Source organism: Diceros bicornis, chromosome 8 (assembly GCF_020826845.1).
Source record: "Diceros bicornis minor isolate mBicDic1 chromosome 8, mDicBic1.mat.cur, whole genome shotgun sequence".
Taxonomy (NCBI): Eukaryota; Metazoa; Chordata; class Mammalia; order Perissodactyla; family Rhinocerotidae; genus Diceros; species Diceros bicornis.
The window spans coordinates 42,207,985-42,233,691 of record NC_080747.1 but is presented as its reverse complement, the minus strand read 5'-3'; the positions used below and the strand labels follow the sequence as shown (position 1 = coordinate 42,233,691).

The 25,707-nt window shown below is 44.3% G+C and overlaps 1 protein-coding gene across 2 annotated transcripts in view; it reads right to left on the bottom strand.

Annotated features, from left to right (window-relative positions):
* Window positions 1-761: 761 nt before the first annotated feature.
* PDGFRA (platelet derived growth factor receptor alpha) overlaps window positions 762-25,707 on the bottom strand; it is a 42,946-nt gene continuing 18,000 nt past the window's right edge. For both annotated transcript variants that reach the window (XM_058547053.1, XM_058547054.1), the window contains exons 6-23: window positions 25,210-25,381; window positions 24,928-25,117; window positions 21,865-21,980; window positions 20,792-20,918; window positions 19,494-19,687; window positions 18,666-18,760; window positions 18,334-18,466; window positions 16,283-16,387; window positions 15,781-15,891; window positions 15,359-15,512; window positions 13,993-14,159; window positions 11,968-12,083; window positions 11,486-11,608; window positions 10,023-10,134; window positions 8,741-8,840; window positions 8,522-8,627; window positions 6,999-7,240; window positions 762-2,206 (exon numbers count right to left, since the gene is read on the bottom strand). In XM_058547053.1, the coding sequence (XP_058403036.1) occupies window positions 2,059-2,206; window positions 6,999-7,240; window positions 8,522-8,627; window positions 8,741-8,840; window positions 10,023-10,134; window positions 11,486-11,608; window positions 11,968-12,083; window positions 13,993-14,159; window positions 15,359-15,512; window positions 15,781-15,891; window positions 16,283-16,387; window positions 18,334-18,466; window positions 18,666-18,760; window positions 19,494-19,687; window positions 20,792-20,918; window positions 21,865-21,980; window positions 24,928-25,117; window positions 25,210-25,381 (2,511 nt within the window). In that variant the 3' untranslated portion in view covers window positions 762-2,058. The remainder of the gene's footprint in view (window positions 2,207-6,998; window positions 7,241-8,521; window positions 8,628-8,740; window positions 8,841-10,022; window positions 10,135-11,485; window positions 11,609-11,967; window positions 12,084-13,992; window positions 14,160-15,358; window positions 15,513-15,780; window positions 15,892-16,282; window positions 16,388-18,333; window positions 18,467-18,665; window positions 18,761-19,493; window positions 19,688-20,791; window positions 20,919-21,864; window positions 21,981-24,927; window positions 25,118-25,209; window positions 25,382-25,707) is intronic.

Sequence of the window (25,707 nt, the reverse complement as noted above, 5' to 3'; positions counted from 1 at the left end):
TAATTGGCCAATCTGGCTCAGTCTTCACACTTACTATGGAAAAGGTGGATGAGAAAGTTGGGGCTTGCATTGAGATTATACCAGTAGGTAGTCAAGTACCTTGTTAGTGCTTCTCCACCTTCCCGAGCATCACCTGCCAGAAGCACCTACAGTGATTGCAGTAATCACAGCCCATGTTTCATTCATATGGTGTCAGCAATTAAGCTGTATTGCAAAGAATGCCAATGAACCCACACCAACCAGCATGACAGTTTGGATGGATGTGACAATTTGTCCTCCCATCTAACACTAAAATTTCAGTAAAACTTTTAAATTTTTTTCACTCAAATATTGACCTGGTTACACAGAGACTTGGCACACTGAATTGCATCATTTTTGTACATGCCTTTTCGGGGGGAAGAGGGCAAGATCAGTTCCCCCATGCAGTGGGAAGCAGTGTCTTTACTTTTAGAAGACCTGCCAAACCAAGATTTAGCTTTCTCAGCCTCAGCTAAGACTGGAAAGTTAAATTAAAGGTAGCAATTGCTAGATATACGGCATTAAATGTCACTGACCCCAAGCCAAGGATTTAAATAGTAGGCTTCCTGCATGGTTGACTTCTAGCCCAGTTCCACATTTCAAATTATTTTTTTCCCATAGCAACTTCCTGTAACCTAAGCTGGTGTTTCCCAAACCTAGTTGATCAGAACAGCCAGGGAGTTTATAAAAATATAGGTTTCTGCTCCCTGCCAGACCTAATAACTCAGAATCTCTGGGATTCTGGTGATTTTAGCTGCCAGTTACATTTAGGAACCAAGGATCCAGGCTAATGCACACACAGCCTTCACTAAACAATGCCTTTATGGTCTCAGAGTTTTAAACTCTCTCTTTGGGGTAAGAGATGAAGGAAGGAGGCTGATGTTCAGGGCATCCTTCTGACTCTTTTAGGGCTTGTAGAATTTAAAAACTATATATTTTGGGATCCACCAAACTGATTACCAGGCATGAAAAAATCTCTGCAAATCCATTGGGTAATAACATGAGAAGTCATGTTAAGCATAGGCTCCTGCCTTTATACTGAGAACGTTTGGGATTTAGGGGTTTTGTTTGTTTTTCGAATCCCATTACGTCAGAGGGCAGTTAATTGTTTTTAGTACAAGGGATTAGGGAACCTATTCAGTACACAGTTAAAAACTTTGACTTCCTGGAAGACACTACTTTCACTTTGTTCTCTATGTTCAACTAAATTTAATCCACTACAGCTATTACCATATTTTATAGAGAAACATATGTTATTTAATATAAATGTCAAAAACTGTCAAACTTGTCACCTACTTAGTAAGGATTCTTTTAAATTGTGCTTTCTCTGTAGGGAAAACATGTTACATATTACACATTTAACATTACTGATAACAGTAGTATTATTATAAACATAGATTATAGTATAAAAATGAGTTGCTGGGCTTCTAAATGACCCAAATCTATTAAACAAGTTTGGTTAATTATTATCCTTTATCCTTTAACGCTAAAAAAAGTAAAATGCTATAGTACCAGTACCTTTTAAGGTTCAAAAGTGGTTTTGCATGTACTTCATAAAAAAGTTCAACAGCAAGTGACACCAGGTTTCAAGCAGGAAGTACATGGATGGGTTGAGTGGTCTCTTCAGAAGTCCAGAGAAGATAGTTAATACAAATCTAAACACGTCCTTGGTTAGAGTTATTTACATAATTACAACGCTGGAGTTTTGTTGCAGTAAAAAATGTGTACGTTGGAATATCACCAATGCCCTTGAAACACAAAGTTCATCTTCCGTGGCCTATTATTTCCTTGTCCATCTACTTCCAAACTTCATACACTGCTGAGATGCTACTGAAGCATTGCAAGAGGCAATGCTGAAAAAGTTCATTTCAAAATATCTCATTCATTCATATTTAGAAGGCTCCCTGAGGCCCTCGGCTGAGAACTTCTCTTTACACATCATCCAAGTCCTTCTCTGAAACTTTGCATTGCAATAAAGTGGTTTTCTTAAAAGGATCCAAGGTGGCTCCAGGAGTGGAAGGTACCCCCTGAATCTGCCAGTTACAGGAAGCTGTCCTCCACCAGGTCTGAGGAGTCTATGCCAATGTCGTCCATCATGTCGATGTCCTCAATGGTCTCGTCCTCTCTCTTAATGAAGGTAGAACTGCTGGAACCTGTCTCAATGGCACTCTCTTCAGAGGTTTGCGAGCTGGAGGAGGCAGAGAATAGGAAAGGTTACCGCTCACATACAGACTAACTAGACCATGGTGGTGTTTCTAAGGTGGCCCCCCAAAGGCAAAGGAGATCTTCCCGCAAGAGCCTTTAGCTTTCAAACTCAATCTACTTAGTTGGGCAAAATTCTGCCACCAGATCAGACAGCTACTCATCATCTATTGCACTGCAGTGAGCCACATGGAAAACCCAGATCCACAGGACACCTCCATACTTCAGCTTTCCTTCTCTTCTGCCAAATCTTTCATTCAAGTTGCTAACAGGCTTCAACAATCTCTACTTACCCTACTCAATCCTAATGGAAGAGAAAATCAGCAATGCCTGATCAAAAGGGCATCTGAAGACCCAGGTAAAGGCTCTTTACTTACTAGACTAGTGGCTGCAAAGGAGAGTTCTAGAGTAAGAAAGTCTTAGGTCTGGAATGGTCCATCACTTACTAGCTGTGAGACATCACACAAGTCACTGAACCCTCTGAACTTGTTCCTTTTCCTATAAAATGGGATGACAATAATGCTTGACAATTTTCCTGTCTGTCAGGGTGATTAAATAAGGGAATCACCACAAAGCACTGAGCACAGTGCCTAGAACATAATAAGAGCTCAATAAATGTTAGCTATTACTATTGTTATCATTCAAACTCTTCCTTGAATTTAAACAGGGCCTGGATATTAGATGATATCAGGAAATAGTTCTTCATTTTCTTAGGCGTGATCATGCTATTATGGTTATGGAACAGAATATCCTTATTCTGACAAGATGTGTGCTGGAGTTTCAAGTGATTTAGTTTCAAATGATTTAGCAAGGAAAAAAGTCTGAGAGCGTGTGTGTGTGTGATACACACAACACCTATTATATACATACAGCAAATGTGACAATGGCCCAATCTAAGTGATAGATGTATTCTCTCAATTTTTCTGGGCATATAATGTTTTACAAAAATTTTTGGAAAATAATCTTCCCTAAAGTCTGTAGCCTGTTACAACTCCCTGTCTCTCCTCCCTTCTCTGAACTCCTACTGTCTTATTGTTACCCTGCCCTGTATTGCTACATTTTTATGTAAGTCTTTTTGCTCCAAGCAGACTATCATCTGCTGACAGGCAGGACCCTGGTTTCTCCTCCTCACTGTGAGGCTGCAGCGCTGTGCTATACACAAAGCACATAAACCATACTATTGGCTGGCCAGCCAGAGGAAGGAGTCTCGCACTCACATATCAAACAGGGGCTCTCAACACTTTCAGCCACATCTTGCCTATCGGGCCAGGCCTGATTCCTCAGCCTCTCTCCTCTCCTCTCCATTCAGTTTCCAAGCAGAGGACTGAGCCTGGCCAAGTAGAAGCCTACAGGAAACAGCCTGCTGCCATCCACCCCAAGGTCTCTGTGGCTCAGAGAGCTCTTAGAACCTGTGGGGCTACTGAACTGAGGTTTCCCTTCACAACCCCACAGACTGGGCCCTTCCCTATGACAGAGATTTTGCCTCAGTTCCCAGTTTGTATTCCACTCCACCCCCCACTTACCCTGGAGCTGCCTCGTGAACCTCGGTCCTTGGATCTTCTTGATAATCACTGTCTAGTCCTGACAGCCCCTCTCCCCGGGAGGCCAGGTTTCTGGGGTCCTGCCCAATAGCTGGAGGCCTGAGTCAACCCTTGGATATTGACCCCAACCCAACTAGGACCTGCATTTTATGACACTTCCTTGGATGCTGTGATTTGGACTGATGGCCCTCTCCTTGGGGGCAAGTTCTACAGCTGAGTCCTACAGTGGAGTCAGTCCCCCTGGCACTGGCCCTCCTGGGCCTGGCATACTCCTCTCTCTGTCGGCCCATCTCACAGAGAAAGGGCAGGGGTATGGGTACAGAAGAAGCTAACTTCTACCAAGCTCAGCACCAGATCATCCTTGCTGCTTCTCAGGATTCATAGTGGGTCCTACAGCTGATGACAGGGCTTACTTCTGGTTCCTGAGCCACCGTGCCCACCTTGTAGCCTAGAGCCCAGCTCCCAATAGGTTCTGACCTAGCACCACCAAGCCCTCTACAGCAACGCCCCACCTTCCTCCTGCCTACTCCTCTCCCAAGACCAAGCATCCTGAGCCTGAGGAAAGAGTTCCACAGGACCACCATGCTGACTCCTTCCAGCCTGCCTAGACCCAGAGCAGCCCAGCTCTGGGACTCCCCCTCACTTTTATGGGCTGAATTGTGTCCCCTAAAATTCATATGTTGAAGCCCTAAACTCCAACATGACTATATTTGGAGATAGGGCCATTAAGGAGGTAATTAATGTTGAATGAGGTCATTAAAATGGGTCCCTAATCCCATAGGGCTGGTGTCCTCATACGAAGAGGATGAGACACCAGTGACATGCACACAGAAAAAGGCCATGTGAGGACACAGCAAGAAGTCTCCATCTGCAGGCCAAGGACATTGGCTTTAGGAGAAACCAAACCTGCCGACACTTTGATCCTGGACTTCCAGCCTCCAGAACTGTGAGAAAATAAATTTCTATTGTTTAAGCCCCCAGTCTGTGGTACTGTGCTGTGGCAGCCTGAGCTACACCACCACGCTCAGCACACCTGTCAGGGCCACAGTCTCCCCTGACCTGGTGTAGTCATTTGGGACATACTTTGTGTGATTTGAAGAAGATCAAACATACTAACCTTTCAGGAGTTCTAATTATCTAATACAACAACTACCTGTCAACTAAAACTGTTCTCTCTGTGGAATACGTATCAAATTCTGCACTCCAGCCTTGTGTACCCCTAGAAAAGTTCTGAAGCCCTTTCTTATGTTATTTAACCCAATGTGACTTTCTAACTTTATTTAGAAGCAGAACCCTTTTTTACAATTGAAATATTATTCAGAGCCCCCAAATACAAAGTAACCAGATGGATGACAGATCTGGGCTAGAGCACTCGGAGACCCACTGCTCAGCCTTCCCTCACCCCCATGAAGTTCTACCATAGATCCCCAAAACTTGGAGAAACACTGTTTGCATAAAGAATATAAATACATTTTATAAATTGTCCTGAGCAAAGGATAATTAGATAAGTCAGTCAGACAGGCCACTTTGCCCCATCTCCAAATCTCATAACACATCCCCCCGCAAAAACAACAAAAAAACCTTGTACTTTCAAAATTACGTGGCGCATACAAATAAACAAGGGCTGTCTATATCTTCTACCTAAATTGGTTGAGAGAGGTCACAGCTATAAGCCTCCAAAGTAATAATGGCATGTGCCTAAATAATTGTATGTAGTCAACTGAACCACTGAAGATGGGAAAACAACATCTTGAACAAAGGAGAAAAAAAAGTGACTCATAAGCAACTTGGACCTTGAACCAGGGGCCATTATCATAACCTTCTCTTGCCTCTGTTCAAGGGCTACGCAAAGACAGCAGGGAATGGGGGCACAGTCCCCTCCATCTGGACCATGTAAACCAGTGGTTCTAGTCCTGGCTGTACATTAGCATCACCTTGGTAATAAATTAATGGATCTAGGTAGTGATCATCAGTGGCTGCTCATGTCACAGAAAGACAGACAACTGGAGATTAGGTACCTCTGATGGAAGTGCACAGCGCCATCTCTGAAGCACACTTGCCAAATATCTAACCTGAGTCAGATCAAGCCTCCAGACCAACTATCAGTTTACAACAAATACAGGAGACAGAAGCACATGATAAAGCACACTACAGGATGCAATCAGCAAAATTCTGAATGTGGGAACTCTAGAGGCAAACACTCTAGTTTCTTCACAAATAATACGCAAAGGGGTAAAAAGAGGCAGGATGAACTTAGAGAGAATATCAAGCAAATGCAATGTGTGACTCTTATTTGGGTCTTGAATAGAACAAACCAAATGTAAAATAACATTTGTGAGAGAATCAGGGAAACTTGAACACTGGATATCTGATGCTCTTAACAATTTATTGTCAATTTTTGGGGTGAGACAATGGTACTGCAGTTATTTTTAATAACTTTTTAAATGTAGTTATTTCTTAAAGTAGAGCCTTTATCTTTTAGGGATACATAATGGAATGTTTGTGGATGAAATGATACGATGTCTAGGATCTGCTTCGAAATAATCCAGAGTGGACAGGGGAGGATGAGTAGATATGGCTATGCATGCAGACTGGCCATGAGTTCATAAACACAGAAGCTGGGTGACACATTACCTGGCAGTTCACTACACTTCTTGAATTGTACATGTTAGAAATCTTTCATAACACAAAGTCAAAAAGAAAGAAAGAACAAATCAGCCAGGGAGCGCTTGGGCCCCACTCCCTGAGATTCTAATTTGCGGGCCTGGGTGAGCTTTGTGTATCAGTTTTTAAATCTCCCCAGGTGATTCCAACTTGGAGCTAAGGTTAGGAACCACTGATGTAGCGTCGAATAGCCCAGTCCAGTCTCTCTCTCAACTTTCTCCTCAGCTCCATATCAATTAAGAAAACAGCAAGAGAGGCTTCTATGATCTCAATAATCACAGTTGCTGTGTCAGTGAGATCAAATTACCTGAGGGCTTAGGTCTAAGATTCTCCACCAGGGAAGCACGTCCCTCCCTGCCCTCCATCTCCCCCAGCTGCAGGGGGCACACAATAGAATGATCTGGGAAGCATTTTCAAAACCACACTGACCCCTTGGGGATTGGGCCGCCCACTGCCCTAGAACAGATCTACCACCTGGAGAGCCTCATTATCCACGGCCAGGGCGCCTCTCCTTCACAGGTGCTGGAGAGGGACAGGTGAGCACTGCTGGAGACTGAGGTCGCGCCCATGTACCTGTGTCTGTTCCTCTTGCCCAGGTCTTCCTCCTCAGGAACGGGGTCGATGTCAGGCAGAGGGATGATGTAGCCACTGTCTGCGCTCAGCCTCTGCTCATCAAGGCCACCCTCCCAGTCCTTCAGCTTGTCTTCCTCGTTTTTGTAGGTGACGCCAATGTAAGCGTTGTCCGAGTCCACGCGCATGCGTGCCACGGCGGGATGGTCGCTCTTCAAGAAGTCCAGGTGAATCTTTTCATAACTCTACAAACATTCACGTCACATAGTTAATCAAGTGTTATTGACCAAACCGCAAAAAAGAATACAGACGCTCAGAACTTATATTTTGTAACTGTGTTTCCAAAATACCTCACCGATAAGGGATTTAGACAACTGAAGGTGAGTTGGGTGTCAACTGTCCCCAGAGATGTGGAACATGAAGAAAGGGTCACCAATGGCAGAGATCTCCTCCTGGTAAATATTAAAATACTAAGAGCCCCTTCTCCGAGTCAGTAGCTACAACTGTGAGCCCGTACACACACACTCCCTCCTCTGGGACTAGCGTGGACCCGCTGGTCCCCATCATATGATCTCTCCAGGACTTGGATGGGTCCTGATAAGAGATGACGAAGACTTTCACTGAGAGCACCATACCTGAAGCCTTCCTGATCCTTAACTGTTGGAGAAATCTAACTCAAAACTTAGGGACCTTTGATCTAAAAAGGTTCCCGTTTTCAACAATAGTTCATCTCTTCCCACCAACACATCTTCACCAACCCGAGTGTCTTTGACTGACCTACAGTTAATTTCCTTCTGCCTCCTCACTGCCTCACTTATGGGAGTTGAAATGGGCAGTGAGATAATCAGTAGACAAAAGTATTTAACTTCCAGTTCAGCGTGCAGCCTCCTAACACTGCTCCTCCTTGAGAAGAAGAGAAAGAAGCAATAAGTGTGAAAAGTCGATATATTGACTAATCTGAATCTAAGAAATTGAGTTGATTATACAAGTGCATGTGGGTTTCCTTCTCAGCATCTCAACAGAAAGTTGTTTCATTCATTAACACATCCTGCTTGGCTCCATGAAATTACATTTATTTTTTTTGAACAATGCTTCCTATTCCCCAAAAACCCAGCTGGAGCCACAGATAACAGCTGAGGTTGTTCCTTCCAGTCAGCTGGTAAAAGCCAATTTTGCATGGATTTAAGTGCAGTCAAATTAGCGATTTAATGGCTGTGGATGCCCTGAGACTTCTAACTGCACAGTAGCTTCAGATACGCAAACATCTGGAGAATAAAGTGCTTACAGGTGTCGCACACTTCAGATGAAAGCCCTGCGGGAAGGGAGAGTTTTCATTCATCCTTGCCACCAGGGCCCCGTGGAGCACTCCATGAAGCCTCAGCCGCTGGATCACACAATCTTTATCCTCCTTTGAAAATGTTCTTTTAAAACAGTGTTGAACAGTGCTGCTCACTGGCATGACTACCAGCTATTATCTTCCCTCTTGGTCCATTCCTTTCCGCCCACCTTAAGAGGCCCAGACAAACCTTTTTATATTGTCCAGGCAGCAGATTCTCCACAATCTCACTGAGGTGGTAAAAGGAGGGTCTCTTCTCCGGCTCGCTGTTCCAGCACTTCACCATGATCTCATAGCTGGAGAAGAACAGAACTCAGAGTGGGCACAGGGAGGAGCGTCAGGGCACCCCCCGTCCCCACAGACCCCCTGGGCATGAACACAAGGCCCACGGGATGGGGAGGGTGCTCACACTTCACTGGTGGCATGGTCAGGCTTGGCCATCCGGTACCCACTCTTGATCTTATTGTAGAAAGTAGAATCCACCATCATGCCAGGGTAGGGTGTGCCACCTGACAGCCAAAGAAGAAAACAACCAGGATTAACACGTGCATGGGTGTTGGCACCATTGAAACACTTGGGGTCATACAGCACCTTTAGAAAACGTTTGGGGATCCCCACCTTGAAGTACTGTGTTTTTCCGGGAAATTAAGTGTTATCTCCTTGACTACACAGGCCTGCCCAAATCTTAAATCTAACCACGACTTCTAAGTTGGTCAAGTTCAGGGACCCTAGGCAAAAATTCTACATCTTTAGAAAAAGTATGAAAGCATTTTTCAATGTTTCTGACTACTGGATCTACCTAGACAAACCAAAAAAGAAAAGCAAGAGAAATTCTGAATCATTGAGGCCAAAAAAGTCATTTTCACCAGAAATGCTCAAATAATTAAAGCAGAAGTCAAAGTCGGGGCCTGAAATGTCAAGATAATTCTCTGCTTTTAAGGGAGTTTGAGACTCGGTTGAGCCGCACACTGGAATGACCTACAGTGACATCCATGGAGGGAGAACTAGGATGGAAAAAGGAGACCAGGCAAGGAAGACCTTTACTATCACATAGGATAACAGGAAATTCATGAAATATTTCACATTTTTACGTCCAAGGCCGAGTCAAGTTTGTAAGTCTCATCTCCCCAGATGAACTGTGTACAGGTTAGGGTCCTGAATGACCCCTCTCTTGGGGCCCTCACCTGGCAGCATGGGGCATCTGTGTTGTTCAGTATTTGGTGACTGACTGACTGAATGAATGAATGAATGGGAGGTTTGACCAGGAACGAGAGTCATGCCCTTTTCCTCTCCACACTACTTTCACGTGAGCAGGATCACCATGAGGTGAGGAAGGGGCAGCTTGCCACTGATGAACCCACTTAACCCCAAGTCCAAGGTGAAAGAGCAGCCAGAGAGTGGATGCCCTCAGGAGCATTTCCAGTCGGAGACAGTCACTCTGGGGTAGCCCAAAGGAGAGGAGGGGCAAAGGCTAGGGGTGAGGGCATAGCCCCCCAAGACCCCATCTCAGTCTGCATGGGCACACACCAGACATCATAAGTACACAACGTGTGATATAAATCGGCTGCAGCATGCTTGACTCACACGGGGATCTTAACATCGTTTACATCCTGGAGCTGGGAAAAACACAGTGTTTCCCTGCCAGTGTTGTTCCAGAACAACCCAGGCAAGCAGAGATGCCAGACTCGTACCAAGGGAAAAGATCTCCCAGAGCAGAATGCCGTAAGACCAGACGTCGCTCAGCGTGGTGTACAGGTTGTCGAAGATACTCTCAGGAGCCATCCACTTCACAGGGAGAAAGGTCTGCAGGAGGGAGGGAGGAAATTAGACCCAGGGTACACACCTATGATCCACAGCAGCAGCAGTGGGAAGGGGTTCTCTCGGGGCTAATAATAATGCACTGATAACCTTGCCCCACAGAGGTGTCTCCTGTGTGTTCTGTTCACTGCCATACTCTCAGCACTCAGAGGAGTGCCTGGCACCTAGTGGGTGTGCAATAAATATCTGATGAATGATGAATGGGCAGTGTTGCCTCTATGTCCTCCAAAGGAATAACATCCAAAAATATTTAATCCTGAATTTTGTGTGAGCCCTGAATAGACCTTTCCCCTATTTTCAGGTGCTCCTAAGAATAAAATTAAGAAGAGATCCAGTGATCTGAGAGCCAATTACATTTTTGACCTTCACGAAATAGTCATTTCCTACCACTACAAAGAGTCTGACATGATGATAATTCTGCAGCCTCTTTTGTGATGCTGGTCCAACCTTCAGTGGAAATACTAAACTGAGGCAGAGAAATAAAGTAGCCGCATTAGCATCCTTCTGTCCTCTAAGATTGCTGAGGAGATAACGGAGACTCATAACCTTTAGGAACAGGTGAGAAATTAGCCCCACCAAAGTCCACTGGTTTGTTCATAGTGCCTAAAGCTACAGGTCATGGCCAGACAGTACATGAAACACACAGAGCACGGACGCAGGCCAGCGTCCTTCTCTGGGTGGATGCAACAACCCCGTAGCTGTCTCATGACCAGTGCAGTGGGTGGTTAGAATTGTACCTACAGGTGGCAGATGTATCCCAAACGACTTTATCTGATTAGAGGTGGAAGGGGTGGGGAGAAAGGTTCAAGTATAAGGTAGAATGACTATCTTTAAGGAAATCATGCCTCTAAGATATTAACTCAAATAGTTAATTTTAGAGATGATGGATGAAAATTTGATAAAAGTTATATACCCTTCCCTAGGAAATGCATGCATGTACACACAATTTACATAGTAATAGCTAAAACTTATTGGGTGCTTGTATGTCCCAGGCACTGTCCTAAGCATTTTACATGAATTCACTGATTTAATCCCCCACGGCAACCCAGGAGATGGGTACTATTATCACTTCCCTGCTACAGATAGGGAAACCAAGGTACAGAATGGTCAAGTAACTTGCCCCAAATCCCACGCTAGAAAGTGCGGGAGCTGGTGTTCAAACTCAGGTGGCCTGGCTACAGAGCCTGTGCCTCACACTGACCCCCTGGAGCCCATTCATGAGTCTCACGGACTCCATGTTAAAATTACGGGCACCAAACGGGTAGAAGCAACACCTGACTTGAGAGATTCAAGTGAGGGAGGGTGACAATGCCAAATGAGGGGAGAGAGCACGTACGCTGCCTTTGGACACGTAGTTGGAGTCGTGCATGATGTCTCTGGCCAGGCCAAAGTCACAGATCTTCACAATCTTCCCTTGCGCCAGGAGGACGTTGCGAGCGGCCAGGTCTCGGTGGACACACTGCCCAGAAAGAGAAGAAACGATGACAGGGTCAATCTCTCTGCCTCTAGACAGTGTCACCCCTGCCAGACTGGCCACTTCACAGTGGCACGTGGAGCTGCCTGGCACACCTCAGGGAGGCTGTCCTGGCACAAAGAGATCACCTGCCCCAGGCTCTCATCCCAACCACTCCCAAGAGGGAGAAAGCTCTGGAGAAAAGTAGACACTGATGATGCCAGACTTGCCACTCTGCTTTGGGGAAGAGAAAAGAGAGAAGCAGCCATTGCTACTGGCCTTCCAAGATGTATCTTCTGTGCTAACCTCACTCTGAAATCTGTGGCCTGGGTCTAAAGACGTCACTTTTCCTTGAACACACTTACATTCTTTGAAGCCAAAAACTCCATTCCTCGGGCAACTTGATAAGTGAAGCTCAACAAATCCAACAAAGTAAGGCCTTCTGAGTTATCATCCGAAAGGAGGTTTTTGACTTCTGAGTCTGCAGAAAAAGAATTAAGTGTGTTGGTCCCAGGGGACCATGTGAAACATCCACCCGCTGTGACACCCCACAGGGCTGGGCCACTTGTCAGGCTGTAGAAGCTTGTTCAAAAAACATATATCTAAATTATTTTCTTAGAGTTTCTAGACTTCATAGGTGGGCATCTAATTATGCAAAGACTCTATCTTAAAATATATATATATATATCGGCAGAAACATATACCTGGTTAAAAAACATATATCTGATATATGTATCTCTCCATAAGAACCAATCTAATGGGTTCTCACACATATTTCATTGTTTGCCTCCCAAATTTTTTCCAACTTTAGTTAGCAAATCACTTTAGCCACCTTAAAACACACACACACTAAAATCTTCCATGATGAATATTACATGAGGGCCTTTTGAAAAAGTAGCTTCCAGGAATTGTCTTTTTTCTTTTTAAAGTCACCTTCATAGTACCCGGCTTATTTTTGAATAAAATCAACCACCAGTCAGACTAGAGGTAGCAATCTTACAGATCGGTGCCAATGACCTGGTGTTTAGTTCCCTTTGTTTGTAACGTGTCCACTTTCCCCAGTTAGTCCCATCTGGAAGGGTCCCAGGGTTTTCGAGGAAGGAGGCACTCGAGGCCAGCAGCTCTCAGTTCTTTTTGAAAATTTTCAGGCAAGTGAAGAGTAGCTGCCGCCATTCACATTTTTCCAGCCAGCAAGGGGAAGGCCAGAGAGCAGCGGCCTGCCTGCCAACAGGGCCTGGGCTGAGCGTGAATCAGGTTCCCCTGACGTCTGGAGCCAGGTCCAGCCTGGGAAGCAATGTAAACTATTTTTAACAACACGGGAGGGCAGAGGAAGCGCTGGTTCCGACAACCCCCATTGGCTAATCGTTATAAAGGGCTTGGAAGTTTACCCACTTGGCAATGGGAAGTGCGTGGAACTTGGAACTGCAGCAATGGAAAATATTCATGTGTACTGAGCTTTGCAAAACAAGCACATTCTTTTCTTTTATGGATTGTACCTTTCCCTTAAGAACTCTGAAAGCATTCAGAGCGCATTAGTGATTTTCAAAACAATGTCTATAGCAGCTCAACACTTCTTTTGCAGTGATCAGTAGGAGGGCTCGGACCCAATAATACAAGATCAGGGACAAGTCAACATCAGACTCATTAGTAGCCACCCTCCTGTTCCCCTCCAAGCCTGTGATGAGACTAGAACCCTGGAGGGAACACCTCCCAGCAGATGCGGGGGAGTCCATCTGGTATGGGCATCAGCTAGGCTCCCTGGAGTTTATAAATCAATTCAACCCTGCCACACGCTCATCTGCTTTGAAAACAGACGGATCCTCCTTCAAACAACACTCAATAGAAACACTCAATGCCCCTGTCAGATAATATAACCTCAAATTGTCTGCTTTCCAGTTTCTATCACAAATTGGATATTAGCAAAGCCAAAAGCAAGAGCTATTGAACTCATAGATATCAGAGACATATAACTAAATTAAAATAATAATATTAAGAACCAATTAAGATTGCCCACTTTTAATTTTGCCAAGGACAATGAGAAAAAAAACACCAATTATCACCACACTTTCATTAAAAAAAAGATATGTTAACACCAAAAAAAGAAAGATCATTATAACAGAATAAATAATTCTTTAAAATGACTACAATATAGTCTGAAAAATTCATTACAGTAAGTCTCTTTATTCTTTTTCTTCTTTTCAATTCACAGGCTACAAACCTGTGAAAACATGTCACAGACCTGGTTGTGCAGATCTGCATTTAGGGACCACGTAGCCTGGCAGTTCTATTTACCATGCTTCTCACTTTCTTCTGAGTATCTTACGTATTGTATCAAACATAAGAAGGAAGGAAGATCACAACACCCAAAGAGTGAGCACAGACACTTTTACCTAACATAGATTTCTTCTTATACGAGGCTGGGCGATCATACAGCGACCTCTGGATGTCCGAATATTTAGAAGCCTCTTTCCTTTGCAGCATGGGGACATACTGTGTGGTATCAGCTTGCTTCATGTCCATGTAGTCACCATTGTTTTCAAAAGATAAAATAACGTAACTGTAAAAACAGAAAAAGAAACCTTACCCAGGGTGGCCCTCTGGAGTGGTCATTCAACATTCAGCAGGTGATGACCAGGTGCCTACAGTGTGCAAGGTAGTGTGGTGCACATCGGGGCGACCGGGGTGAGCAAAAGCAAAACCAACCCACACCCTTCCTGTGGGGTGGTCTTGTCAGGGAGACGAGCATTAGTCAATAATCATCTCAATGCAGGTGTGCTGCGAAGGAAGGAAGGTTTTGACAGCAGATGAGGAAAATGACCCACTCTGGGGGCCAAGGAAGCACATCTCTAAGGACACAGAATGAATCCCATTTACAAAGATGGGCAAGACTCAGGGGATATTTGGAATGATACCTGGCACAAATAAAGGGCTCCACAAACGTTAGCTGCCTAACATTATTATTGTTTATTTATTTTCCTGTTTGTTTTCAGTGTCAGTGCCCTACACATCTTCAGCAGGAGCACAGACATCCTGAAGAGCCACATCTAAGACAGTGGGGCTCCCAGAGGCTCCCATAGGCTTGTAAAATTTTATAAGTCTATTACATTTAAAGTTTGAAATTTTCATTACGTCTGTCTTTATTCTTTCTGTTTTTCAATTCACAGGCCATGAACCTGTGCAACATGACATGTAGCCTGGACAGACAATTCCTGCTACTCAATAAATTTAGCACCAACTTGGTGTCCCTCAGGTAATTTAATATGAAGTGAACTCACTGTACTTTCTGATCTTACAGAACTTCCTATCTACAGAGATCTTTATAGTCACTTGTAAGTTTCTACAGCAGGGATCACTATCATTGGCTTAATTTATAAGCTCAGGTTCAGCAAGGACCAGTGTGTCAAGCGTGGAGACCCTCAGACAGTTTCTCACAAGACACAAGCACTGAGGCATCCCTGGTCAGAGCTGCATTTTATAGGCCCTAAGTGAACCACATATAAATAGCACAATGGCCCCCAGAATGATTCTAACTCTTGTTCTCATTCAAACCTATCAGCAAGGCTCCCCGAGTGATACCCCACTCAAACACCTGCAGACGCCATGTGTCTATGGAATGATGGGGCAGGGTAACTGGACTCTAAGTCTTGCTACCTCCTGGCACTGAATCTGCAGGTGTGGACTCTCTCAGGACATGGGTTCTCTCCATCGGTGAGGCTCACATGACAATGATTCACAGCATCGTCCCTCTGCACCCACCTCCGTGTGCTTTCATCCGCAGGGTTCAATCCAAAAATGTCCAGCTCTTTCTTTGGCTTCTCTGGGTGGCGGCTCAGGAAGCTATCCCTATTCTTATGCAAATAGTTGACCAAGTCCCCATAGAAGCAGTACTCAGTGATGATGTAAATGGGGCCTGTGGAGACCAAAACTCCGTTAGGAGATGAGTATGAAAATGAAGAAGAGAAAGGCCATGAATCCTTATGTTTGCACTGGCAAGAGATGTTGCACAAAAACAATGAGCTTCCATCAATTCAATGGAATCCAGTCAACTTCCATTCAAGGGACTTATATTCGCTGGTAGATGTGGAGGTAGAGAGTAGTGGATTAAAAAGCCTGGTTGGACAGTTTTCACAACCACAGGTGTTCTATGAAAATCCTCACTCCGGGGTCAGTAAGCCTACCTGACTTGGTACAGGCGCCCAGCAAGTTCACAATGTTTAAATGTGGCCCCAGGTGAGTCATTATCTTCAGTTCAGACATGAGAGCTTGTTTTTCACTGGATCTGGCTGTGGCTGTTGAAGAAATAAATCACATATCAGTTCAGCTGAGCTACCTACTTCCCAGAAAAAGCCAAAAATGTAGCTAATCCTGTGGTATGATTATCATTCTGTTTACCAAGGATCTAAAAGAGAAACAGAGAGTGACTCAGTCTAGAATCTCATAACTAATCCGTAGTCTTTAGGGTAAAAGGAAGTCACTTAAAATAACAACTCTTGATTTTCCAACATACAGGCAACAAGAACAAGCTAAATAAACCTAATTGACAAAAGAGTCTAAATACACATAAAACCTAGAGTCAAAAGAAGCAAGATCTAGTGAAATTTGGGATTTACTGGCTTTGTGATTTTGAGCAATTCATTTATTATCTCCATGTTCAAAAAATCCCCAGGAAGGAGCACTTACGTTTTAGCATCTTCACGGCTACTTTCATTACAGGTTGGGACCGGCTTAATCCATAGGCGGTTCCTTCCACCACTTTCCCAAATGCACCAGATCCCAGGATACGACCTGTGGGCAACCAGAACCATTAACACACGCAAAAGTCACGTGTCTCATCAGCTTTATTTACCAGCACTCGTGGGTGTACAGCTGCGTGGTGTTTTTCCTGTATGGAGTAAGCATAATGATTCCTCCAAGACATCATGTCAAAACCAGAATTGAGCCCACAGGGAAGGAAATTAGTATAATTGCTTTTGTCAAATAACATTTGCAAAGGAAAGGAAAACACAGATGGGGGAAAGAAGGGTGCAGCCCTTCCAGGTGTGAGCTCTCTGTCTACCAGCTCAAATGCTGGGCTAGACCATGGGCTCCGTTGCACTTGCTTTCTGTGGCTCCTGCCCAAACCCCCTGGGTCTCTACCCTTCTGTTTTCCACATGCAAACAGGGACATCTTTTGCATCAATAAATCCTTATCCACTGGAAATACTTCAGTATTCAAGATATCACTGAATCCAAGGAGTGATGAGATAAACTGCCAGCTGGTCTCCTTGCTGTCTTTTTATCAGGAAGACCAGAAACGGCAAAGACTAAACAGGCCCTGGAAGCACAGCCCTTTGCTACATGTTGGGAGATACAAAAAGAAATGGAAGCTGTTGTCACCATTCTTAAAAAGCTCATGGTCTAAAAGGGATGTTTCCCAGTGTGGTCAGTCTCATCACGTACAGCCAAGCCTGGGGAAGACTCAGCTCACAGGGGACAGTAACAGCCAACGCTACCTCTGACTGCGTGTCTGCACTGCTGGAAATTGTACCTGGAAAGGTGCTGCTTCCACAGCAACTTGGGAATACAAAGGAGCAGCGAAACACAGAAATGCCTCTTGGCATATTACGGATGTTGCCCTTTTCCCTCATATTTTATTACTTTTTAACTTCCCTAAGCGCCTCACTCCTTTTTTGTAAAACAAGAGGGAAAATATAATAAAGAAGTTCCCAGGTATAAGTATTTGAAATTGGAAGTTGCTAGGGTGTCTTGTTTGATTTCAATTTAAGTAACTATCTAAGAAGACCTAACCTTGCTGTATTTTGGAATGAGACAAGTGGATAATTAAAAACTGCCTTTGGCATCCTCCAAAGTACATACTGTTAAAATACTCATGGTGACAAAACCTCTAGCTCTAACTTTCATTTGTCTTTGTCCTGTTTTCACTCATTCAAACATGATCAAAAAAAAAAATCCCTTAGACTAAAGTTTCATGTACTTGGTCTCAGCTCAAGATTGAAATATTTGAAAAGTGTGTCATAAGTTGGCGTGATTATTTTTACACGTTTTGCTTTAAAATGTACCTATATTTTTATATTCTATATTCTAAATATATATATATATTCTAAAGAAGTATCTAATACAGCCTCAGAATGTACTGGATCAAAACATATTTTGAGGGCCGGCCCCGTGGCTTAGCGGTTAAGTGCGCACGCTCCGCTGCTGGCGGCCCGGGTTCGGATCCCGGGCGTGCACCGACGCACCGCTTCTCCAGCCATGCTGAGGCCGCGTCCCACATACAGCAACTAGAAGGATGTACAGCTATGACATACAACTATCTACTGGGGCTTTGGGGGGAAAAAAAATAAATAAATAAAATGTTCAAAATATATTTTGTGGTTATCCTCATTCATTTCTCATCTGCTCTTTTTAGTCACAGAAATTCATCTCATTTTCTATTTGTGTCATTTCCAAAGCAAATCGGAAGTGGCAGGCCTCCTCATATTCCCTTCTTCCTTTGTAAAATTTTCTTTAACTATAATTTGCTATGGAATGAGATAAAAAAAAATCATTCATTGCAGTGATCCAATGAACTCATTTTCAAGAGAGAAAAATATTTCTGAAAGCCAATTTCTATTCCCTCACTCTTACTAAGCACCAGCTCAGATCCCTTATCCTCCACAGGCCTGTAAAGAGTAAAGTCGTGTACAAATCAAAAAGGGGAGCCTTGGGAGACCACCCTGGGAGGAGCTTACCAAGCACCAGTCCATCTCTTGGAAACTCCCATCTCGAGTCATAAGGCAGCTGCATCGGGTCCACATAAATATATTCATGTCCATCGGGGCTGATTGATTCAATGACTCTCCAACGAATTTCATACCTTGGTTTCTATAAATGGCCAGACAGGGAATTGATGAATTACCAAGGTCCGAATACACCAGAGCTTTACTGCAGCAGTGACTGGACACAGTAGGAATCAACAGTGCTCACTCAACACACAATTACTGAGCTTCTTCTCTGTGCCAAGCACTGAACTATTGGTTCTTATTGGTTTCAAAGATTCTTAGCTCTTTGAGAAAATATCTACCTGTTTCCAAATGACAACCAGGACAATAAGTGAGATGATCACAATCACCAACAGCACCAGGACTGCAGCCGCCACCGTGAGTTCAGAACGCAGAGCTAGAGGACAAGAGAGAGAGAGGGGCACGGTGGAGAATTTGCATGCACATGCAGGAGGGCAGCAAGGCAGGGTAGTTGTTTCTGGGACAGAAATCTCTCACGACTAGGGGGAAGCATGAGGGCTGCTGGCGCATTTTTGGAATGCGCAATACCATCTCTCAATTATCTACACACATGAAACCACTCCAACTCTTCCCTTAGATGAGAAAGGGACAAAATTCAATTGGGAACACAATACTTTCTCCAAAGGTACTCCAACATTAACCTTCTGGACAGAAGGTGAGCCGGAAAATAAAGACTGATAAATGAGATTGTGAGCTACTGTAAGTTTAGAAACTTATGTTCAGTTTAGTTTGAAAGGTTGCATTTTGTTTATATTGCTTTTGGCTTCATTGGTTTCTTTTTTTTTTTTAAGAATTCAATCTGTCTCAACTGCTGTAAGGAGCAGCAAGAAGATCCTCCTTCCCTCTCCCCCATCTCCACACTCAGACTGTAGCTCTACTGGGTAGCTCTACTGCTAGACAAGCAAAATGCAGATGGGCCTCTGCCAGATGCAGTTTTGGATCTGAATCGGAAAGAAAGGGCTCCCACACAGGTGCCCAGAGAAGGCCCTTCAAGAGCATTCAGAGCTGAATTTCTGCCTTGGGACCTTCATTCCTATAGGAACTCCTCTGGGATTCAAAGTTTCGCCTGAGGGAGAGAGGATTCAGCTGATGACTGAAGAGCAACTCACTGGGAGCCACCAGCTTCAGCTCTCGGTTCTCAACCCCAAGGAGATTCTTAGCCAGACATCGAACCGCAATGGTCTCCTCCACTTTGGCGAATGTCACTCGGCCCTCCACGGTACTCCTGTCTCGGGGGTGGACCTCCGTGACGATGTTGGAGATGTTGTTGGCCAAAATCGTCCACGAAGTTTCATTATTACATCTGGAGAGAAAAAGGACATACAGAGCCAATTATCGGGAGTAATGGAGGCGAGTGGGGCAGTGAGAATTATCTACGACGGTGAGCAGTTCTGACCTTGCCTACACTTGGGGGTGCTCCAGGTTGATTTTCTTATTTTATGCGCAAATTAACATTAAAACTTGTTTGCACACACCCAAGAGAACAACCTACATGTGGATAATTGAAAATTAACTGTTTCTGAAGGCAAGACAGAGATAAACACATTCAATCTAATAACTGCCAAACTCAAGCTTTGAACCCATAAGCAAACTGAAAAGTTCAATTTCAAGAGTATTTAACTATCCCCATTTCCCACCCCTTCAAAAAGGCTTGGTGCCCCCCCGCTTCTTCTCCACTCACACTGTGAAGAGCCCCTAAGGTGTCACTAGGGTTGGAGAGATTCCCCGGCTGTTATGAGACCTAGATTTCAGCTCCAGTCAAGATCCAGTCCCAGTCTCTTAGCCCTAGGAGGGGGTAGGTCTAGGAGTGTCAGGCTTTGGGAGAAACAATCAAGGCTTCTGAACACAGCCAGTCGCCATGGGTGGAAGTGCGAACATGCCACTCATGTGCCCATTTGAGAAGGCTGAGGAATGGGGGATGAGGGAGGAACTGGTGAGTTAACTCTCACCCAAAAACAGGGAGGCAAATGAGGCAGTGAGCAGTCACATGGGCAGTGTTTCCATTTATATTCACACGCCAGTCTAGCCACCAAATACAGTTCACCATGTAAGAAACATGAGGTGAAAATGTGGGCCAGGGTAATAAAAATCCTCTTATAGCAGTAGTTCTTTAGGTTCATCTTCTTTTCGGATTAAAGACACTTTGAGAATCTGATGAAAGCCGGGGACTTTCCCCTTACAGCCACACACGAACACACAAGAACACATGCGCGCACACGTGCACACACACACACAAGGTCCCTGTTCAGAACCCTATCTTGTTCTGATAAGTTTATGAGACTTAGGCCAAACAAGAATCAAATACAAAAAAAAGGCCAGCAAAAGAAATAAAATGCATTTGAAGTGCTTTGCGTCAAGGAAGAAACATTCTGACCACAAATGAAAAAGGAACATCTGGTTTCCATACTTCTTAATATCCTTGCAAATCATCCACTCAATGTCGGGGAGAGGTGTCCCTTCCGCTGTGCATCTCACAGTCTGTCCCCCAGTAGAGCCATGGTGGTCGTCAACCAAGTCCAGAATAGATGAGGGAACTGCAAGAGGCAGTAAGAACTCAGAATTGAGGGGTTCCTGTCCCAGAACTTCCCAGAACTACCAACTGGAATATGAGTTCAGAACTGGTCCACGTGGCATTCAAACCCACAGATCAAGTAACCACCCGAGAGGGGGCTGAAACCAGTTGTGCGCATAATCACACTCCAGTTTGGACAGACCCACTTGGTTAAGAGCATTTTCAGTTTCAGTGTTTTGAGATTTGTGGTGTTTTAAATCTGGAGTAGGAAAGCAAAAAGCCCCTGTGGTTATTTGGCTTGAAAGGCGAGGAGGCTCTCACAATTACATCATAGCTTGGGATTCAACTAATGGATTCAGCTAAAGTGTAATCTACCGCATCATTTACCACTGTGCTTCTGTGGGATATTAGTAGGTTTTAAAGATTTTTTTAAATCTATGATCAAATAAGTTAGAAATATACTAATACCTTTATCACAGATTTACTGTGAGGGTCAAATGAGGCCCCCCCCGAGACAGTACTTAGCACGTGATAAGTACTCAGTGAATAGGTGCCAACTCCGAGTGTGAATAGACTTGGGCACTCCTTTCTGGTAAGGCCACTGTGCAATGTCTACAAGGGAAACTAAGCAAAAAGGCCAAAACTCTCTGGAACAACCTAAGGTCATCTGGACCAAAGTACCATCCCACTCTTCCCAGAAATAGAGGTGCCAGATTGAGAAAACAGATGGTAAGGAAGCTGTCGGAGCCTAGGAAGTCCCAGACTGTTCTAGAGTAGCCTGGAACCTCCCAGAATTATGTGAATTCACAAGTCCAACAAAGCTATCCCTGACATGTGACATCTCCAGTCCCTGCTTCTCCCCAAAAGCATTGCTTTTCCCGCCAATGACCTGGGAGAAAAGTGCCAGGCTCTTCTTGGGAGACAGTCATTCACTGAGCTAGTCAGATCTTTATACTGCCCTCACATACCTTGAGTTAAGAGTTCAAAAGTATAGCTCTTCACATCATCTTCATTTTGAACTACAATGGTATAATGGCCACTGTCTTCTTCCTTTGCACGGATCAGCTTTAATTTGCTTCGGTACCTGAAAAGAAAAGGACTTTGTTTCAGTAAGTAGTAGCCAAATAAATTTCAATTGTTTAAGCAACTACCATGCTCAATTTAAACTTTATTTTTGTAGGGGCCGGCCCCCTGGCTCAGCCGTTGAGTACGCGCGCTCCGCTGCTGGCGGCCCAGGTTCGGATCCCGGGTGCGCACCGATGCACCGCTTCTCCGGCCATGCTGAGGCCACGTCCCACATACAGCAACTAGAAGGATGTGCAACTATGACATGCAACTATCTACTGGGGCTTTGGAGGGAAAATAAATAAATAAATAAAATTATAAAAAATATATATATTTTTGTAAAAAGTAAAAATATCTTTTTTTCTTGTCGGTATCATCACTTTTCTGGGATTTTCAATATGTCACTTTCTACATGTTGAAGGTCTGAGTTGTAGACACTTAATTCTTAAACAGAAGACCAGACGTTTTCAGATGAGCAATGACTTATGTGGCTACAGGAACAATCAGCTGTGGTCAGGCCTGACTTCTGAATGGGAATAAACACATCCCAACTTTCCTTTTTTTTTTTAAACCTTTAATTTTTACCTTTAAAAAAATACTTCCTTCCCCTAAATATCCATCATTTAGATGGTTCGGCCAAACGATGGAACACCATTGGAAGAAAGAATGAGAACACTATGTATTGATACGGAGAGGTCACCAGGATACAACATTCCTATCTGCTTGTATTTGCTTAAAGAAACTCTGGAAGGTTTCATAAGAACCTAATGAAAGTAATAAAAGTATTTCCCTGTGGGTGGGGAGGACGAGGGATCTGGGCACATGGGGACAGGTGTGGAGTAAGGCTTCTTACAATGCACCTTCTCTATGTTTGAATGTTTTTAAAGCACAGGATTCCATAAGCTAGTGAAAAAAATAAATTAGAAAAATATATTTCTTCATACTTTATTAAAGGGAAGTTTCCCCAAAAGATTTCTCACACATTAACAATGACGTTTGGCCACGCACGTGTGTGTGTGTGTCTGTGTGTGCGTACGCACGTCAACAAAGGATTTGCCCATTCCACTGTCCTTCTTTATAAAACATCACAGTGTGGAAAAGCAACTGGCGCGGAGACAGGGAGCCCTGGTCATGCAGAGAGGACCTGGGGCACCATTGAAATTCTCCATGCCTCAGTTTCCTTACTTGTAGCATGGGCTAACTGTATGTAGAGCATAGAGTCATTCTGAGAATTAATTCAATGAAATTATCTATGTGAAAGCATTTTGTAGGCTCAGAAGTACCCTGCAGATGTAGGCTTCTAGCCCCAGATGTCAGGCACTAGGACGTGGGTTGAGAGCACGCTGGGCTGGTTTCCCGCAGCTGCCCCACACCTGGTGCTGATTACCACACGATCTTCTGTGGTTCATTTTCTACACCTGTTCAGCCAAGAAAGCCGGTGGAGCCACTACTTCTAAACTCCAGGAAGCCAGATACCCCTTCCACCGTGTTCATTCTTATGTTCCCTGGCCATAATGAGAACTCGAAGAATACACGCAGGAGGAACTCTCAAATCACGGTAAGAGGCGGCTTTCCTAACCACTCATTTGAGGAGCCTTGTCTTGTCCTGACTAATGATTACAGCTTGCAGATAGTGCTCACAAAGTGTTTGAAGGGTGGGCTGTGCCAGGATTACCCCACTCCTCTCTGGCCTCACAGCCTGGTGGAGGGCCCGGCACTGCCCACGTCTTTGTGCACCTTCATTTCATGTCCTCAGAGAGCCCTCCAGATTCAGTATTCCACTTCTTTTTCTGTCACTGTTCTACGGAAGTCGTAAAATGCCATTTTCTCAGACACCACTTCTCAATTACACGAGGAATTTAGTTCAGAAAGAAGACAGCAAATCCTGAGGTTAAGTGAACTGATGAGAGAGGTTCTGTCTCCTCTTCCCTGAAGGCTTGAAATGGAGGACTGATTTTTGTCTCTCTGGGTTGGTCTGTCAAGGACGCAGAGCTGGATTAGCTCAGCCCTTCAAAATGTACCTTCTGCTCTTGGATTCTAATCAGAGCTCAAAACTGCAAGAGTCCTTAAAATATCATTTGACCCAAATCCTTGCCTTGAAGGACATAAGGTATTATGAATCCTACATTATACATGAGGAAACTGAGGCTGAGGGGTGAATTACCCAAAACTCTACCGCTGGTTAAGAGATGAGAGCAGTCTACCGTCTCATCAGAGGGCAGGGATCCAAACTATTCACTGGTTCTCTCCTAACCAAATTTAATCAGAAACTACTCATTTCCTGTGGAGGCCTCATTTGTGGAGGCAAATGTTTCAAAGCCAATGAAGTTTTGTTTCTTATAGGTTTATATGACAAATGCTTTGCAACTGGAATCACGTACACGTCTACTTGCAACATGGAGGATGGATATCAAGGAATATGTTCAATCCAAGTGGATCCAATTTTACTTTCTTTCTTCCACCCCGGCTGGATCCAGGAACCTGTCTTTCTTTTTTTTTCCTTTTTTTATAATTTTATTTATTTATTTTTTCCCCCAAAGCCCCAGTAGATAGTTGTATGTCATAGCTGCACATCCTTCTAGTTGCTGTACGTGGGACGCGGCCTCAGCATGGCCGGAGAAGCAGTGCGTCGGTGCACGCCGGGGATCCGAACCCAGGCCGCCAGCAGTGGAGTGCACGCACTTAACCACTAAGCCACAGGGCCGGCCCCAGGAACCTGTTTTTCATTGGGAGCAGAGCTTTTCACTTCTTTTTTCTTATTTTATCACTAAATACTTACCAACATACTATCACCATATTGCAATGTTATCGTTAAAGGTACTTGATTTCAAGTATCTCCTCCTATCTCAGATGCTCAGTTTTCTAGACTGACTCTTGGGTTGGCTTGTAAGACACACACAAACCTCAGTCTATCTAGGGATACACGATAAAAAGAAAAGGCATACTTGGGAAGGGTGTTTCTTTACCTTATTTCCTGAATCTTTTCTACGTCGGTGGTGATCTCGGTGAGATTTTCAATCAGAGTCAGGTTGTCCTTCAGCCAGGATATCCTGGGAGGTGGGTAGGCCTGCACATCCACCACAAAATGTTTGACTTCATGCAGGTCAACAGCTTCCAGCCGGCTGAAGTTGGGTTTGATTTCAATGAACCCTTTCTCTGTACAGGGAAGAGTTTCCATTAAATTGTGATTACCGCACAGTGGATCCCGAGCAGCGTGGACGACGGATATTTTAGAAAGTAGAATGTACCATGGACAGAAATGGTGACTTTCTTCATTTCTTTGACCTCCCTGGTGGCCTGGCGGGCAGCACATTCATAATCTCCACTATCTTTCACCGTGGCCTCGGGGACCGTCAGGGTGTACACGAGTTTGATGAACGGGACCTTGATTTCCTCCAGCATTGTGACGCCTTTGCCTTTCTACGGCAGAAGGGAGGAAAAGTGACTTTAAAAAGCTGGCTCCTAGGAGTGACCCTCATGTAAACTACAGACTGTGGGTGATGATGATGCACCAGTGTAGGTTCCTCATTGTAACAAACGTACCACCTGTGGGGATGTTGATAACAGAGAGGCTGTGCATGCGTGAGGGCAGGGGCTACATGGGAAATCTCCGTACCTTCCCCTCAATTTTGCTATGAACTTAAAACTGCTCTAAAAAATCAAGTCTAATAAAAGAAAATTTTTTAAAAATCCAGCTCCTTAGCAATTGGATTAAGAAAATGTGGTATATATATACAATGGAATAC